Here is an 18,330-nt window from a genome sequence, read left to right as displayed (position 1 = left end):
AGGCAAATGTTTCTCAGTGAATCTGTTTTATTAAGTTCAGAGATGGTTTGTTTGGCAGGTTAAAAGTCCACTGCTGACTGAAAATATGTCACCCTCCTGACAAGAACTTAAAGAGGGCCATCAGTTTCATATTAATGGGTAGTAATGTGATGTTACGTGGTACACTGACTCAGTCGTCAGATAGGAGCTCGATTTCATCCAGCCGCTCGCTGATGGGTGTGCTGAACAGGGCCGACTTCTTGAAAGGTGCTTTCAGGGTCTTTATGGTGGTGACACCCTGTGACACAAAGCAACACAAGTTAAAACATGTTGCTGTCAATGTTGTATGTCAAGCGCAGAGGGAATAATGGGGCACCGAGCTTTGAATACGGAATCTATAATTATCCTCCTCTTAACCTTGGTGATGTGCCACTCTGCTAAGAGCTGTTGTTGCGTTTTCTTCTGACATTATACGGTGCCATTAGTGACTGTATGTTGTTTGTAAAGAAGATGAAAAACATCAACAGAGAGAGAGAGAGAGAGAGAAATTTACTCTGATATAGATCATATATTCCTTTTGGCGCATAAATAAATCCCTTAAAAAGAGCTGAAAATATTTAACGTAAAATTAACAAACAGGAACAATCGGACACACCTGTACCCGCTGGCAGTTTTCACTCCAAAATGTGACAGCCTGGTCATTTTTATAATCATGAACCTGGAAATGAGACAAGAGCACACTGTCAGATAAACAGCACTGTCAGTTGAATTTTTGAAGCCGTGTTATTTGGAATATTTTAGGATCATTCTGGGTTGTGACGGCCCCTCTGCTGTGTCTGTGTTTTCTCATTCCAGGTCTGCAGACCTTGATAGAGTTCAATCAGGGGTACTGGACACACCTGGGCTCAGTGTGCCCCATGCATTTATAAGAGGCCGTTTACACGTACACGGTGATTTTGATAAACGGAGACATCTTCCTTCGTTTGTGCCCTTCGTTTACACACAAACGGAGATTTCTCCTCTGAAAACGAGTCTTTCTAAAAACTCCGGCCAGAGTGGAGATTTTGGAAAACTCCGGTTGCGCGTTTGCATGTAAACTGAGATAAACGCAGATAAACGGAGTTATAGGCAGCCCACGTCACAGTATGCGCCGGAACTTGCGCCTGTGTAAAAAGTGCGACCTATGTTGCTATGGTGACAATGGATACATGGAAGGCTTGAGCTTCTCGTTACACTGCCACCTACAGGTTTGGCATGCTCTTGTGTATATATACACGGGTAAGTGTAAACGAAGATCTTTTTGAAAACGGAGACGGTGAAATGTCCGTTTATGAAAATAGCCGGCAACGTGTAAACGGCCTCTAAGACAGAGCAGCTAGGTGATTGTTGGCAGGCCTCCTCATTATACATCTTTGTCGCACGGCTTTTGTTTCTCTTGTTTTTACAGCACATTTTCGACTCTTCTCCTGACTTGCGTGACTTGCTTTGATTACTTTTTAGTTAATAAATCACTTTATTTGTTCCTTTACCCATGTGTCTCCCACTTTTTGTCCAGCCAAGCTGTCATAGTCTGTGCCTTTCCTTCATTCCTCGTGTGTCAGCTGTGTTTCCCCCCCTCCACTTTGTTTCTTGTGGTTCCTTGTTTGTCTCTTTCTGTGTCTGTGTGTCTGGGCGTGGCTCTCATGACTCCTGCTGCCAATCTGCCTGCTCACCTGAAAGTCATCCACTAATCAACCCCAGCAGTACAAATACCCCGGCTCTGCGGTCCAGTCTTGTTCAGTCTACCTTGCTACTTGTTGCTTATAGTTTTTTCCTTTTGGATTTTTTGCCTGAACCTTGTTAAATCAGCTGTCTGAGTCATGCTTTTGGGTCCAGTTCTCTCTATACTTTACAACACTAGGAGCCGGGCTATGACAGAGATTATTTTCCTTATTAATGAATTTACCTTTTTTTTTTTTTAATTAAACGATTCACTGTTCATCTCTAAAATTAAAAACGTGACACATGCCTGTCAGAAGTTCCCTGATCTCAAGGTGTTGTCTTCAAACTGCTTTTAGCCCAAAAACCCAAAACAATTAAATTTCCACTTATCTTAGACAGAGAACAAAAAGCACGTCTTCACATTTAAGAAGCTGGAACCAGAGGATGAATTTAAACAGTTACTGGATTAACAAAATTGTCACTGATTAGTGTCCTACAAACCAACTCTTATTCTCCAAAAATATTTCCCCAAATGGTTTGGGACTATCCAGAGGTTAACAACTTTTGGAGTCCATCTAAATAGAGTGTTAGGTGATCTTAGGAAATGGTCCATCCATCCATTTTCAACCGCTTATCCAAGGCAGCAGGCTGAGTAAAGCACCCCAGACGTCCCTCTCCCCAGCAACGCTTTCCACCTCCGGGGGGACCCCAAGGTGTTCCCAGGCCAGATGAGATATGTAATCCCTCCAGCATGTTCTGGGTCTGCCCTGGGGCCTCCTACCAGTTGGATGTGCTCGGAACACCTCTAACAGGAGGCGCCCAGGAGGCATCCTGATCAGATGCCCGAACCACCTCAGCTGACCCCTTTCAACATGAAGGAGCAGCAGCTCTACTCCGGGCTCCCTCTGGATGTCCGAGCTCCTTTCCCTATCTCTAAGGCTGAGCCCAGCCACCAAATAGAGGAAACTCATTTTGGCCGCTTGTATCCACAACCTCATTCTTTCGGCCATTACCAAGAGCTCATGACCATAGGTGTGGGTTGGGACGTAGATGGACCAGTAAATCGAAAGCTTTGCCTTCCGGCTCTGCTCTGCTCCCGCCAATCCATCTCATGCTCCATTCTACATTCACTTGTGAACAAGACCCCAAGGTACGTGAACTGACTTGGGGCAGTAACAATACAAGGTTTTCCGGCAGAGAACCATGGCCTCAGACTTGAAGGTGAAAACGGTTTAAAATTGTAATCCTGACTCTTCTGAATGATTCTCAAATTAACTCAAGTTTATACAACAATTTTTTTTTATGTTTTCAGGCTGCAAAGCAAGCTGTCTTCAAATAACACTAAATCCTTTAGAGTTGAGGTGTGGCATTCTTCCTTCAAGGACATCATATGTTTTATATCTACACTGTGGTGAAGTACTTGAGATGTGCACTGTTGTTGTTGTTGTTGTTGTTGTTGTTGTTTGACTCCTCCTGAAAGTCTGCTTGTATTCACTCTTGCTCTGCTGTTTGTTTATGTTATTAGTTTCCTTTTGTTAATAAAATATGTTGATCACAAAAAATAGGAGGAAGAGTTGAGACAAGAAGGAATAAACTGGAGGAAAATAACTAATAAAGGGATATGTTTTGAAATGAGTCAGAGGCCAAGCTGTCACTGGGGCACACAAACAAACAACTATATATCTGTACAAACACTGGCTGTTTGGGGTGGATACACACAAACTGCGACAACACGGCAACCATTAAATTTATGTTAATAAGACAAAACAGAAAATCACTTTGCCCTCAGTCTGAGCACACCTTTCCTATTATGAAGATTAGTGGGTCAGCCAGCAGTCTTTGGGTTTAACTCAGTTTCTCTGCTGTCACAAAGCTGGCTGATAGAGCTCCTCTAACTAAGATAAATCACCATGGAAACCTACTGCTCTGGAGTAGGTTAAAGGAACACCCCCAAAAATATTTTTCTCCTTGCAACACCCATCAACAGTATCACTGCACAGAGGAAGCATGCACGTATCGCTAGCTCATCTAGCACCACTAAGCTAGCTAACATTAAAGCTCAGCCTTGAGTAGATGCACCCTTCCTTCTGTGCGGTGATTCAGTTGGCGGATGTAGTACAATAGAAAGAAAATAGTCCCTACATGAAACTGCTCACAACATGGTCTGGATATTTTTAATATCAGTCTCAATATTAAAGTTGTATTTCAGGCACTTATTACAGGTGGCAGCATAATGTTTAGAGGAGACACACACAGAGTATATATACGCACACTTACTTGTGTTGATTTAGGAGTAACAGAGACAAACCCATCAACACAGAAATCTTTCTGGGTTGTGGAGCAGAAGTCAGTTTTGGGAGTCGGTGGGTTCATGTCAGCCTGAATCTTCTCCCTGTGAAAACAAGATACCAGCCTCAGTATTTGGTAATGTTGGAAGAACTACATAGATTTTGTAGTTCAGTAGAAGTAGCCAAACCACAGTGTATGCTAAGTTAAAGTACAACAATATTAGCATCAGAAAATACTAGGAAAAGTAAAAATAAGCATTATGGCCTCCCTTGGGGATGATGCATTAACACGTTCATCACTTCTCCATCTCTCCCTTGAAAGTGTGGACTCGAGTCTGACTCGAGACACAAATTGGATGACTTTGACTCAACTTAATAAATTTTAAAATAAGACTTGCAACTTGGTTTGGACTTAAGCACCAGTGACTTGGACTTGAGCCTTTTGACTTAAAAGGACTTGATACCTTCCCAAAAGCCCAAAGATTAGACAGTATGTTATTTAAAAAATCAACTGACATTAATACTTTTCATTCCCAGAAAGTCAACACTTAATTCTATTGTATTGTGCTGTACACTAATCTGACCTTCCTTCCTCAGCGTCCCTATAACACCCCCCCCCCTCCCCCTCCCTTGAGCTTAGTACCCCCTTGTGGGTGCTTTCTTTTTTTCTCTTTCCTGTCTGTGCTTTTGGTCAGGCCATGTTCGTAAAAGAGATCATCTGATCTCAAGCAGTTTGCCTGGTTAAATAAAGGTTTAAATGAATAAAAAAAGAAAATTCCCCAGATCCACTTTGCCTGAACAAATCCAATAGCACCCAGTCAAGTTGCAGGAGAGAACCATGAAGAACTAACGTTACATTACTGAGCGCTATTTCACATACAAAAAGTTTGTGGTGGTCTAATAAAAAAACTAATTCCAGTATGCAAAATGCGTGGGTCAAAAATGACAGACGGAGATGCAACAGCCTCCTACTTTGTTTGAAATTTGAATTTGCACAAACAACAATAATCTAAACCTGATTAACATTAACATTAATATTGGCTAAAGTTATCACTCTGTTGTTAAAATGGTTAAGCAGATGTTCTTCATCCCAACTCGTCAAATACCGCTGCTTTGTCAGTGATTTCGCCATCAGAGACTGATGCACAGAGGCACCTTTACAGTGGTATGATACACACAAGGTGCGTCCATTTTAGATGTAGCAGGCAACAACCCAAGTTGTCAAATACCGCCACTTTGTCATTGGACGTCAACTTCAGACATGGAGCCAGAAAGGCATTCTTCGCAGCGGTATGATATGCACTGGGCAGCATCAGTTTGTAACACTGCCAGCCACTACCATAACTGAAAGAGCAAAAAGGTCCTTATGGGGTGGGAGGGAGTATGGGAGGGGAGGTGAATGGGTTAAACAAAACTTGGACTTTCACCCCTGGGAACCCTAAACATAACCACACGCTTTTGTTGACTAAACCTCAGGAAATCAACCTAAAATCTTCGTGTTTTAACTACGTTGTAAGTTAGTTCTGAAAAAGACTTAATGCATGTAATGAGCAGAAACTGGAGTGTATTTTGACGACACACTGCATGTAACAAGTGTAAACTGACATGCCGTCTGTGAACATCCAAAACAGTCGTAGGTGGGTTACCTAGCATGTCATACTGAGACATTAAAGTCCACTGACAGCGCGGTGGCATTTGACAAGTTGGGATGAGAACGTGTGGGGTGAAAACTACATTATGACTTGTTTGGGACTTGTCTATCTTAACTTGGGACTTGAGTGTAAAGACATGAGTCTTGCAAAACCCATCTCTGCTCCACTGTGCCTTACACAGGAGGGATTAATCTCACATTCAAGTCATAATGTTCAGAGCATTAGTACAAGCAGCTAAGTGGGAAGAACCATTCACATCAGCCTCCTACTTAAAATTCCAGAGTCTGAGATTTTGGGAGTATTTGCTTCGGCATTTCCCACTTGGTGCAAGGGTTTCCAAACATTTTTGAATGGGGGTAAGATTAGATAATGTGAAAATATCAGGGGGCAGCTGCTTCTAACATCATTTGGCTTTTAAAAAAATCACATACAAACCACACAAATGCAACTGTTTCATCTTTCAGTGAAAAAGTATTCAACTTTGCAGCGCTCCTGAAAGTGGTGGCCCTCGTTGCTGACTTTACACTTCTTTGCTGAGGCCATGATCGCTGTTAAATAACCTTTCGTTTGCTTGTTCACCATCTGTTTATTCCACCTATGTAGTTTATACTTGGTGCATATCTACAAATTGTATGACAGTCCTGCTATTGTGAAACAAATGGAAAACGTTTAAAATCAGTCTTTGGGCCACAATGAGCCTTTGGACATGCCTGCACTTGGTGTAACGAGCTACAAAAGTGTCAACAAACTGTCTGCAAACATTTAATTGTGTTCGGCATTTGTATCGAAATCAAAACTACTACTTAATTTATTCAGTCAGCCGAATGAAAAGAGCTATATACTGTTGTTTTGTGTTGTGTGTAAGTTGTCTAGTCCTCTCAGGTGTAAGAGGAGGCAGATAGTAGTCAAGCACAGTCTGTTGATGCCCACACAGTCCTGAGAAGAGGTCTAATCAGTGCAAACAACCGTGTGGGTGAAACAATGCTGTGTAGGACCTTTAAGAGTGGTGATGTAAGAAACTCATTATCCTTGCACACGTCATTTAATGTCATTCAGTGGATCAGTGTTCATCACTGTGTTGTGTCAAAATAGACTGAGATGACATTTAGGCAATAAAAAACAAAACCCTCTCCACTCTCCAAACCTCTGATTCGGCTAATTTGTGAATCCAAAATTATATTGAGTTTAGCATGACAAGCGGTCCGCCAAGAAAACTGCTCCAAGCTCTTGGCTGGAAGGGAACCCAGTATGAATCAAGCCGCGCTGGTGTGTTTGTATAAAGTCCAGGAAATTTAGCATATGGCTCAAGACTGAGTGATGAGACACTGTCTGCTGCCAGACGAGCCCCTTTCACCGAAGACACGATGCTTTGTATTCTTTATGAGCAGTTGTTAATAACCTCATCTGTGGGGAGAGACTCTATAAACCCCATTAGGATGACTGGCCTCCATGTAAAATAACATCATAAAATCTGATTTAAAAGGTATTACAGCTGTGATTGAACAGTAAAACAAACCCAGACGTGTAAATATTACATCACTTTCCTCCAACATGTTCCCCGCAAGACATGGTCGGGCGGTGTTTCTCCTTTTCCATAAACAAGCCGATTCCAGCAATTATTTATTTAGCATCAAAAGGCTTTCATAGTTGATTTACCTTATCATCTGGGCGATGTGTTTTTCCAAAAGCTCGCCTCTGATGCCTGACCCGTGGAAATACAAGAGAAGAGATGAACTGAACATGCAGAGTACATCATCTGAACAAGTTCAAAGCAGCAACCAGTGTCTACGTGAATGCTGTAATGTGGTACTCAACACCTCCACCTGAATAAAACCTTTTCAGCTCTACTGAAATACATGACTAGTCTTTATTTGGGTTAAAATGGTAGTTTCGTACTGTGGCTGGTGAAAGACAGAGACACATACCCTGCAGCCTCACCCCTGGACTTTTCGGAGGGGTGTAAGTTGCTCTCAGCGTGGTGACGGCCTCCATTTTAGACTTCTGGTCCATCGTGAGAATCCCTCTGTGTCCATGTTTCTGGATTTCCATCATCGTCTCCTGGTTGTCAAGTGCGGCAACGGCCCTCTGCGTTAATGGACAAACAGGGTTTAGATAAAAAAAAATACAAACATGCTCAGAGCTGTACTGGACTCAGAATTATGTCAGATGTCAGATTTGGTTGTTCAATTCCTTTTTATGTGGAGTTTAAGAGTTTGAGCGAGGTTTGGTGGGATGTTCAGGGTGACAGCAAAGTTCATGTGGTATAGTGAACAAGCCAAGCTAGCCCTCTTTAACGACAACTACAAAAACATTTTTGCCGTCACTAGATATCAGTCATAAATCAGAGACTGTATTGCATTAGGTTGCTGTGAGCTGTAGATTCACCACAGCAGGAGGCAGAAGATGACATCATCTTGAGCCCTGTTTCAACCAAGCAGTACGGTACAGTACAGCTCAGTTCAGTACCCTTTTTTCCGTTTCCACTGTGAAAAGCTGTGGATGGTACCAATGGTACCGTCCCGTACTGTCCCCACTTTTGGTCCCCCCTCTGTTGGGGTACCTAGCACACAGATCTGGTACTAAAAGGTGGAGCTGTGAACACTGCAGTCTGTTGATTGGTCAATAGAGGACGGTCACTCTGCTCAGAGCTGAGTTGTGGCTGGTTTTGAGGCTCATATAACCACTGTTCATACTGTGGAGAGTTTTATTATAAAATGAAAGGTTTTGCTGCCTCTCGCAACAGCAGGAGTCAGAGAAAAAAATAACTTAATTTACTGGGCCGACTGCCAGCGACTTTTAAGGTGGAACGTTAAAGGGATAGTGCACCCAAAAATGAAAATTCAGCCATTATCTACTCACCCATATGCCAATGGAGGATCAGGTGAAGTTTTAGAGTCCTCACAACACTTGTGGAGATCCAAGGGCAGAGGAGGTAGCAACACAACTCCATCTAATGGAGGATTCAAACGTCCAAAAACACATAATTGAAACCACAAAATATCTCCATACTGCTCGTCCGTAGTGATCCAAGTGTCCTGAAGCCCCGGCATAAAAAGTTGTTTGGAAAAATGTAATTTGAGCTCTGTTTTTAGCCTCAATGTAGCCTGTAGCTCTAAGCGCCTCTATGTGCACCGCGTTCACATGTGCGTGCCTGCGCATGAGACCAGTGAAAGCACGTGAACACACATGAATGTGGTGCCCATGTCTCACAGTCTCGCTGCCTTTATGTGAGGGCTTCAGGACACTTGGATCACTATAGACGAGCAGTATGGAGATATTTTGTGGTTTCAATTATGTGTTTTTGGACGTTTGACTCTAAAACTTCACCTGAGCCTCCCTCGACATATGGGTGAGTAGATACGTAATGGCTGAATTTTAATTTTTGGGTGCACTATCCCTTTAACTTGTAATGTTACTCAATGCACAAGTTACAAAAAAGATTCAACCCCCCATAGAATTACCTATAGACATGAAAACCTTTTTTTGCACCAGGCTGTAAACATGTTTATTTGTGCTGTAAAGTTGGGCATTTTAACGTGGGGGTCTATGGGGATTTAGTCTGTTTTGGAGCCAGCCTCAAGTGGCGATTTCTGGCACTTCTGTGTTGGCTTCATTTATCAGCCTCAGAGGTTGCTGCTTGGTAGAAGTACAGTAGAAATAAGCATGTGACTTGGGCGTGCAAAAGCTCCACTATTTAACTGTTTACAGACAAGTTGGAACTGGTTTTCAACTGGAACCAGTTCTCGATTCCCCCCCTGCTCTCAAATCTCAAAAGATTTTCTGCTTTTCTTTGTCTGTTATGATAGTAATAGGGATGGGAATCAAGAAATCTTCTTTTTGAGAAATCATCTGATTCACTGGAGTGGTATGTGTAAGCTTATTAATTCCTCTTATCAATGCTGTGAAGGCCTTATTTTACCACAAAGAAAAGTGATCGGGAAAAGTGAAGGGAATCGATAAAGAATCAGACCGATAAGCAGAATCAATACTGGCATTTGAATCAATAAAATCTCATTATTTCCTGTCCGTAGACAGCAAACTGAATATTTTGGGGTCTTTTGAAGAGTGTTTTGACAAGGTCACCACGTGCTGTGGGAACTTCTGATTAACATCTTTAGCCCTATTCATAATATCTGTGTTTTACACGCACATAATGAGACACATGTTGAACACCTTTTACAAGCATGTGCCAGCTTTAGTAGTGCTGACAGTCAGTCTTTTTATATCTGAGTTTTCAAGGTAATGCAGCACGCAGAGAAAGCCTCACAGCCATTATGACGCATATCACAGAAAAAAGGAACATGTGCACAATCGCTGTATGAAAGGCTTAACATTGAACTGAAACACACCACAAACTGCACTCGTAGCGCCTCACTAAACATTTGAACGTTATGTGAGCTTTTGACCTAGTGTGAGGACGAACACACACACACACACCCACACAAGAGGAGAGTGGCTATTGGTCGGCTACTGACCAGCTGTACTGTCCTGCAAAGGCAAAAGATCTTAACTTCATTTTGTTTTTTGTTGAAAACAGTGGGTTGTTTTTGCTTTAACTACAAAAGTTCTGAAGAAACCAAGTCAAAATCCTGTTAATTTATTAAAGATTCTCTGGCTTTGTTTCGTTGTGTTTATAATGCTTTGTTTATTCAAGCATGCAGTACTTGTTTTTGATGTTGCAACTTGCAATTCTGAAGGATAGAAAAAATAATACTCTCTGGGTTGGGAGTGAGTTACTGTCTCAAGCAAGAGGGTAGAATGGAGCTTGAGATGGATCGGCAGTTTGGTCCATCTACATCCCAACCCTCACCTATGGTCATGAGCTCTGGGTAGTGACAGAAAGAATGAGATTGCTGATACAAGCAGTCAAAATGAGTTTCCTCCGTAGGGTGTCTGGGCTCAGCCTTAGAGATAGGGTGAGGAGCTCTGACGTCTGGAGGGAGCTTGGAGTAGAGCCGCTGCTCCTTTGTGTCAAAAGGGGTCAGTTGAGGTGGTTCAGGCATCTAATCAGGTTTGCCTCCTGGGTGCCTCCAAGGCTATGTCCCACTGGTAGGAGGCACCGGGGCAGACCCACGACACAGCGGAGGAATTACATATCTCATCTGGCCTGGGAACACCTTGGGATCCCCCAGAAGGAGCTGCAAAGCGTTGCTGGGGAGAAGGACGTCTGGGATGCTTTGTTTGGCCTGCTGCCCCCGCAACCCGGCCCCGAATAAGCGAATGAAAATGGATGGATGGTTTTGTTTTAATTCAATACAAATATTAGTTTACCCACTTTGGTCCTAATGATGTGAGTTGGTAAAGTACCATGAAGAGACAATCTGAGGTTATAAAACCTACAAATTGATTTATTTGTATTATATGAAGTAGTTTGCACAGTTTCATAATATATCACTAGATTTTATCTCTGTCATAGTCATTAGCCTGATGATCCCTTATCATTTTGCAGACAATGCAAAGGAGTACCTTAACTTCCAAATAAGAGTCAAAGATCAAGTTTGAGCCCTTATTATGTCGCTGGATAAATAACTTCATTTAAAAAAGCAAAGGATTGCTGCATTTCCAATATTATCCCTACATTCAATTTAGTTGGACACCAGAACAACTTAAAAATTAAGCTTTGTGTTAGTTCATGCAGGCCACAGAAGCCATATGCCCCCGCTGTAACCAGCTGACAGCCAGCTGATCGGATCATTATTTCTAATCAGACATGCACCAATTGCTGTCCATTCTCACAACAACATGGTCCATTTAAATATGGCCTCCTACCCACTGATACCTGCTCCACTAATGCTGCCACACACTGCTGCTGGCAAAGCTTTGCCTCCTTCACCCCAGCCTCCACCTTTCCAATTCAGAGTTCTAACATGGCTCAAAATAAGATCAGGTAAACTTTATTGTCCCAAACGGGAAATTTGCAGCAGATCTAGTCAGCAGATGAAGAGAGTGGCATAACCAAAAGAATATTACAAGAATATTTTTTGAGGGGGGATTACGGGGAAGTCAGGGGTGTCTATGGTGTCAGGCAGGGGATCCACAGCCATGAGCCTCCCCCCTGCCTAGCATATTGTATGTGTCCAAAGGAAAGGACAACAGGGGTAATAGAGCCACAACAGTAGGCTAAAAGGATAAAATGGTATTTAATGGGGCGTCAGTGGCTTAGTGGTAGAGCAGGCAGCCCGTGTACAAGACTGTTGCCGCAGCGGCCTGGGTTCGAGTCCAGCCTATAGCCCTTTGCTGCATGTCATCCCCTCTCTCTCTCCTCCTTTCACACTTAACTGTCCTGTCCATTAAAGGCAAAAAATGCCCCAAAAAATCTTTTTTTTAAAAAAAAGGGTCTTTAATGTCTTGCTTTGGGGCCAGTCATGTACACCCAGGGGGGTTGTCTGCATGCTCCTTGTCTGATCCAGGGAGCAGCCTAAGAGTGGAGTCATCAGCACTAGGTATAACTGTATTTCCACTTGTTGCAATAAATAGTTAAATAGGGCTTTAACCCTTTGCCTTTGTAGGACAACACAGAAATACAGCATGTGGCAATACACATTTCACAGTGTATTTTGACTTGTGTAAAACAGGTGTAACTAATAACATTTATCATGACAGTTTTCCAGGTGTCAGTACCCTGCATGCTGGGTCACTGAAAAGAGTTACTGCCACAATAACTGTGAGGTAAACCTGTGCTTTTAACTGCTAAGTCCACTTTCTACAGTGAAAATGGGACATACACTACACGTTATGTGGTCACTGAACGCAGCATAACACTGCAGAGCAGTATTTTAACTATTAAATAAATATAAACAGAGCTTAAATTGATGAAAACCACATATTAATGCTATAGTTTTATATTTCTACACGGTTTGCTCACAGTTTGAGAGGCAGTCTGGAGTGACATTAGCCAGCTAGCTAACATTAGCGAGGCGAACTCCACAGTTAAGTTACCTCTAACTTGACTCACCTCCTCTGCCCAGTTGTGTAACATACATTTTCCTGTTGTATTTATCACAGTAGTTGGCTGTTCGGTCATTGTAGCACCAAGAAAATACTAAACCCTACTAAACTGGATCAAAAACACAAACTGAAACCTCTCTATCACCTCCCGTTCACTGAATGAAGTTACATAGCAACCCACTTAGCAACAGAACTCTGTTGACGGAAGTGTCGCCATGACAACCGCTTTTCTTTGCTAGGCTGAATGGAGACAAGATGCAGAAATTATTCTTGACAAATTCTGCATACATAAGTGCGACTTTACAAACCAAAGGCTCCTCGTTACCTTCTTCTTATTATTTTTTTTTTTTTTACAGTAAACTACATAAATAATACTAATAAAAAGACCATAAAACTTTACTTGCAAGTATTAACTGTAAAATATGTAAGTATGTGGACTTTGCACTTAAGACTGGACAAGAGACACTTGGTTTTTATGCATGAGCTGACTGTATATATGCTGAGAGTCTTGAAGAGTCTGTAGAATTAGGCTACAGATATGTCTATACTTTCCTGTCTTCTCCTTTTTAAATTATTTAATTTTTTTATTATTTAACCCTTTGAAATGTGAGCAAATTGGCCTGATTTCTTTTATAAACATGGGAAGACGGCAATGAGCAACGAAAGAAGAAATGACCCAAAACAATTCGCAATTAGCAAACAATTAATAAAAAGAAAAAAATTGAAAACAATGCAATAAGTTAAAAAAAAGGAAAGAAAATTGAAAATCTGGAACCTGGAAAGAGAGGTTAAAAATTATAATAATTCTGTAACAAAAGAAATCACACAAATTTGCTCATTTAACAAAGACTGATTGATTTTATGTTTGATTTTTTAAAAAGTTTTTTAAGAAAAGGTGGTAAAAAAAAAAAGGAGCAGATTTGTGATAAAAAAAATCACAATAAAAAAATGCAGTATTCCAAAAATAAATTTCAATAAACATTATTTATTTTCCCCCCAGTACAACTTTATTTGCACTTCTCTTTATTTGGGCCTATTGCACATTAATGTAAAATTATTCTTTTAAGAAGCACAATTTAATTAAGTCTTTATGGCAACATGAGCATGGCATGTAGAGCAGAATACTGACATACAATATTAGGTTTCAGCACCTTTCACTCAAATTAATATACAGCTATTTAATTAGTAGGTTAACCTGAGTATTGTCATTACAAATAATACTATGACTCTAGCAGGACACCACAGCTGGGAATAACTGGGACCATCATTAGTCTTATTCACCTGAACTACTCCCACCATATCAAGTCACAATATCTGCAGTGAATAGTCCATTAGGTTTGGTGTAAATTAAGGCCAGAGTAAACTGTTTGATTCTGGTAAATATTCATGGGGCACCACTGGTGGCTGATGAGCTACTCATCATGAGTTACTCATCAGCCTCATACAGGACTTCATCTATGAGCACATCATTGTCATCGACAGGGATCTCCTGACACAGCTGCTCTTTGAAGGCCAAGGCGATGGTGTAGGGCTTTCCCTTGGGGTGCTTCATGCAGCGCTCCAGGTAGGTGTCATAGAAGCCCTTCCCTCGTCCCAGCCGGTTCCCGGACCGGTCAAACCCCAGCCCCGGCATCAGGATCAGGTCCAGACCTCCTGCAGACAGCGCTTCCTCTCTGCTGGTGTCCTCTGCTGTAGGCTGTCTGATGTTCCAGGCTGTCAGAGGCAGCGTCTCCATGTCCTGCAGGCTGTGGAGCTTCACCATATCCATATGGTTGCTGGTGGTGGTCTCGTACCTGGGGATGAAGCAGCTTTTACCCCGCTTGAAGACGTCTTTGATGATCTCCTCAGTGCGCACCTCGTCGTGCATGCTGAGGAACACTGCGATCCTCTGACAGGACACATACTTAGGGTGTGTGAACAGCTGCTGAGACAGGACCATAGACTGTCGGTGTTTCTCCTCGTCACTCAGAGCTGCAACCCGTCGCTTTATTTCTTTCCTCAGAGCTTGTTTAGCTGCACGTAAAGCGGCCATCCTGTCCTGAAGACTTTAAATTAAGGTAAATAAAATAATAATTCAACAAATAAAGTGTGTCTGTAAACGCGTCTGCTTCGTGGTAGAAACAATTTCGACATCTGCACTTTTCTTTCCTTCCCACAAGTTGAACATTTACAAGTTTATCAACATATGACAGCAGTTGAAGTTTGACTGGCGCTCTTTAAAATACGTCATCACGTTGCGTCGGTGCGTCAGCTCTTCTTCTGCGGTGAATTAATTGCACCTGACAGAAGAATCAGTGCCACCAGCTGTTTATCTCATGTATGGAAACCTGGCTGCTGCACTTTTATGATATTTATTATATATATTTATATATATTTGCCTTTTTGAAAGTCTCAACGGAATATGCACTGTAACATGGAGGGTTTTAAGTAATTTTAAATAATTATAATTATATTTTAATAATAATCTATATAATTACATGCTTGAATTAATAAACAGTTGTATGATTATATAATTTGATGCTTAACTGTCACTATAAATAAATTAATGGCAAATTAAGTGAGACACTAAATATATATTTGTTAAATTCATTTGTGTTTTTATTCATCTATTTATATGTATTTGTACTCATCTTAATATATATTTTTTCATTTTTAATTTAATATTTTTTTGTATTTTTTCATTTTATGTTTTTATTCCTATGTTTTATTCACCAATCAGATGCTTCAACCTGCCCCCTGACATTAGATGTATGAAGTTGACAGATGTATTTATTTCACAAGTTACTCTTTGGATAAATGAAAGTGTACATAAATAAATAAATAAATAAATGATTATAATGGATAAATAAATGAGGTAGGGCGGCACAGTAGTGTGGTGGTTAGCACTCTCGCCTCACAGGAAGAGGGTTGCCGGTTCAATCCCGGGCGTGGGAGCCCTTCTGTGCGGAGTTTGCATGTTCTCCCCGTGTCAGCGTGGGTTCTCTCCGGGCACTCCGGCTTCCTCCCACAGTCCAAAGACATGCAGATTGGGGACTAGGTTAATTGGTAACTCTAAATTGTCCATAGGTGTGAATGTGAGCGTGAATGGTTGTTTGTCTCTATGTGTCAGCCCTGTGATAGTCTGGCGACCTGTCCAGGGTGTACCCTGTCTCTCGCCCGATGTCAGCTGGGATAGGCTCCAGCCCCCCCGCGACCCTCAAGAGGATGAAGCGGTTAGAAGATGAATGAATGAATGAATAAATGAAGTAAATGAACAGATAAATTATTATAAAATCAATACAAAACTACATGTTGTGTTCACAGTCCCAGAAGAATGACTTGTAATGACTTTGATGACCTGACTATGACTACAGAAAGCTAAACTATAACTTTAAGGTTTTGTTCCAGAATTAAGAAATTATCGTTAAAAATCACGTCAACATTTATTTATTTATTTATTACTGGAAACAGTAAACAGCCCTGAAACATAAATTTGCTCAACACGTTCATGCAATCTGCCTTCCATCCTGCATCAGTGTTACGTGCCTAATGCACCTTCTCATCGGCTCGCATCGTCTTGTCACAAAACTGCAACCTTAAAAATATGCTTATTAACCTAACCTTAATTCTAAGATTAAATCTACAGGAGACCCCACACCTAACTGTAACTTCAAGCTGAGATGATTTTATTGATTTACAAAGATACACTTTGATTATTTGCTCCCTGTGCTGCTGGCACGGCTACAACCATGACTTGTGTTGGACTTCTTTGCAGATTTTCAAATGACTTTTACCTGACTGCTGTTAAATTCCCTAACTGACCATCATAATGTTATTTTGGCACTAAATCATGTCCAACAACAAAAATCTAATCAGATAGGGGTCTGTATTCTGATATCAGTGTAGTATCTAGTATCAGTACAAGGCAAATGAATTTCCATGAATACTTGAGCCTTTATTATTCGGTCTAGTTTGACTTTTTTTTCCCAGGCTTTAGAAATAAACTCAGCCCAAACTTTACCACTCAGTCCAACTTCTTTTTTTTTCATCTAACCAAATTAATTCAGGATTTTTGTTCTGGATTCATACAAAGGTGCACACAGGGGCGGAAATCCCAGGGGGCACAGGGGGGACATGCCCCCCTCTCAAGTAAAGCTGTACCCCCCTAGAATAATTTGAGACACAATTAATAATTTTTGAACAATGCAGTAGTATTTATTGAAAGCACAATGTAAGCGGTGCCCATTATAATCGCGCAATAATGTGCTATTTAAATCTTAAAAGATTTAGTCCCCCCCTCCCATTCCTAGTAGTGGTATATCCCACACTCTTTCCAACGGGCGGGGCTAGGACCCGGCTGCCCACATCGTGCATCGCGGGGTAAGATGTACACTCACACAGACACAGGCTGCATCCCAAGTCTCTTATTTTATACTGCTAACTCCTAACTCCTGACTTGAACTGGAAGTCGTTCGAGGTCCGCCATCTTTAAGGCCGTCTCATGTCTCTTATTCCTGCCAGTAAGGAGTTAGCGTTAGGAGTTAGGAGGGATCTGTTAGGTGCGATGAGTAAGGTAACACGAGAGGTTCCTAACAGGAAGTCTTCAGCTTGAGGCCCTGACGTATTAATACCCGCCCCCTACGTCTGGCTCATTTGAACGAGAAGGCGGAGAAACAGCGCAAATGTACCCATTACATGCATTCTTTGCAATGAAACGCTGTAATTCACATGCCTACGTGACTACAAAGAGTAACGTTAATGATATTTCCTGCAAGACTGTCATGTTGTAATTAAGTTTATTTTATTCACAACCCGTTGCGTTGTTCAGTGGACTGTCTGTGATGTGTGGCTGTTAAATGTGCAGCTGCTCAAGTCCAGAACCACACGTGTTGATGTAACACCACACACAAACACACACACACGCACACACATTTGCCCATCATTAATTGTCCTGCATGTCATGTGAGTGGAATGTTTAATAGCTTGTAGGTAATATTAATTAGCCTATTATTATTAATATTAATTAATATTATTACTTTCATTAATGTTGTTGTAAGCTACTGTCATTACCGTCTGTCCTGCATCTCTCTCTCTCTCTCTCTCTTTCTGTCTCATTGTGTCATACGGATTATTGTTAATGTATTATGTTGATCTGTTCTGTACGACATCTATTGCACGTCTGTCCGTCCTGGACGAGGGATCCCTCCTCAGTTGCTCTTCCTGAGGTTTCTACCGTTTTTTTCCCCGTTAAAGGGTTTTTTGCGGAGTTTTTCCTGATCAGCTGTGAGGGTCCTAAGGACAGAGGGGTGTCGTATGCTGTAAAGCCCTGTGAGGCAAATTGTGATTTGTGATATTGGGCTTTATCAATAAAATTGAATTGACTGAGGCAGACTGACAGGTCTGATATGTCTTATTCACTCAGCAGCTGACTTGTAGAATGATGGCGAGTGGATTTAATAATATTGATAATATAATAATAATAATAATGATAATGATGCTCATCACAGTGACAGTGGCAGGGCTACAGACCGTTCTTTAATTGCCACAAACTTCGGCAAATGACTCAATAACAATTGTAATACATGCAAAAGTGTGTGACCAAAGTGTATGTGTACGCCAAACGCTGGCTCCGTTATGCAGCAGATCCACCTGTGCCGCCGTCACCAGAATAGGAAGTCGCGTTACGTGACGCTTCAGAGTAAGGCCGTCTCATGTCTCAATCAGCAATCCTCGCTCCTCACTCCTAACTCCTGACTCCTTAAATGTTTTCCTAAGTGGGAGGG

At 41.5% G+C, this 18,330-nt stretch overlaps 2 protein-coding genes across 2 annotated transcripts; both read right to left on the bottom strand.

The window, feature by feature from the left end:
• On the bottom strand, positions 1-12,874 carry spag8 (sperm associated antigen 8). Its single transcript, XM_033647612.2, has 6 exons — positions 12,576-12,874; positions 7,546-7,705; positions 7,277-7,322; positions 3,958-4,072; positions 635-697; positions 1-277 (listed from the first exon to the last, which is right to left on the bottom strand). The coding sequence occupies exons 1-6, from the start codon at positions 12,642-12,644 to the stop codon at positions 170-172; spliced, it is 561 nt and encodes a 186-aa protein (XP_033503503.1). The 5' UTR covers positions 12,645-12,874; the 3' UTR covers positions 1-169.
• A 659-nt stretch (positions 12,875-13,533) lies between these two features.
• mthfs (5,10-methenyltetrahydrofolate synthetase (5-formyltetrahydrofolate cyclo-ligase)) lies at positions 13,534-14,795 on the bottom strand. Its single transcript, XM_033646474.1, has one exon. The coding sequence runs from the start codon at positions 14,598-14,600 to the stop codon at positions 13,995-13,997; it is 606 nt and encodes a 201-aa protein (XP_033502365.1). The 5' UTR covers positions 14,601-14,795; the 3' UTR covers positions 13,534-13,994.
• Between the last annotated feature and the right edge of the window lie 3,535 nt (positions 14,796-18,330).

Source organism: Epinephelus lanceolatus, chromosome 19 (genome assembly GCF_041903045.1).
Source record: "Epinephelus lanceolatus isolate andai-2023 chromosome 19, ASM4190304v1, whole genome shotgun sequence".
Taxonomy (NCBI): domain Eukaryota; kingdom Metazoa; phylum Chordata; class Actinopteri; order Perciformes; family Serranidae; genus Epinephelus; species Epinephelus lanceolatus.
Note: the sequence above shows the minus strand (reverse complement) of the source record. Positions and strands in the feature narration are given on the sequence as shown.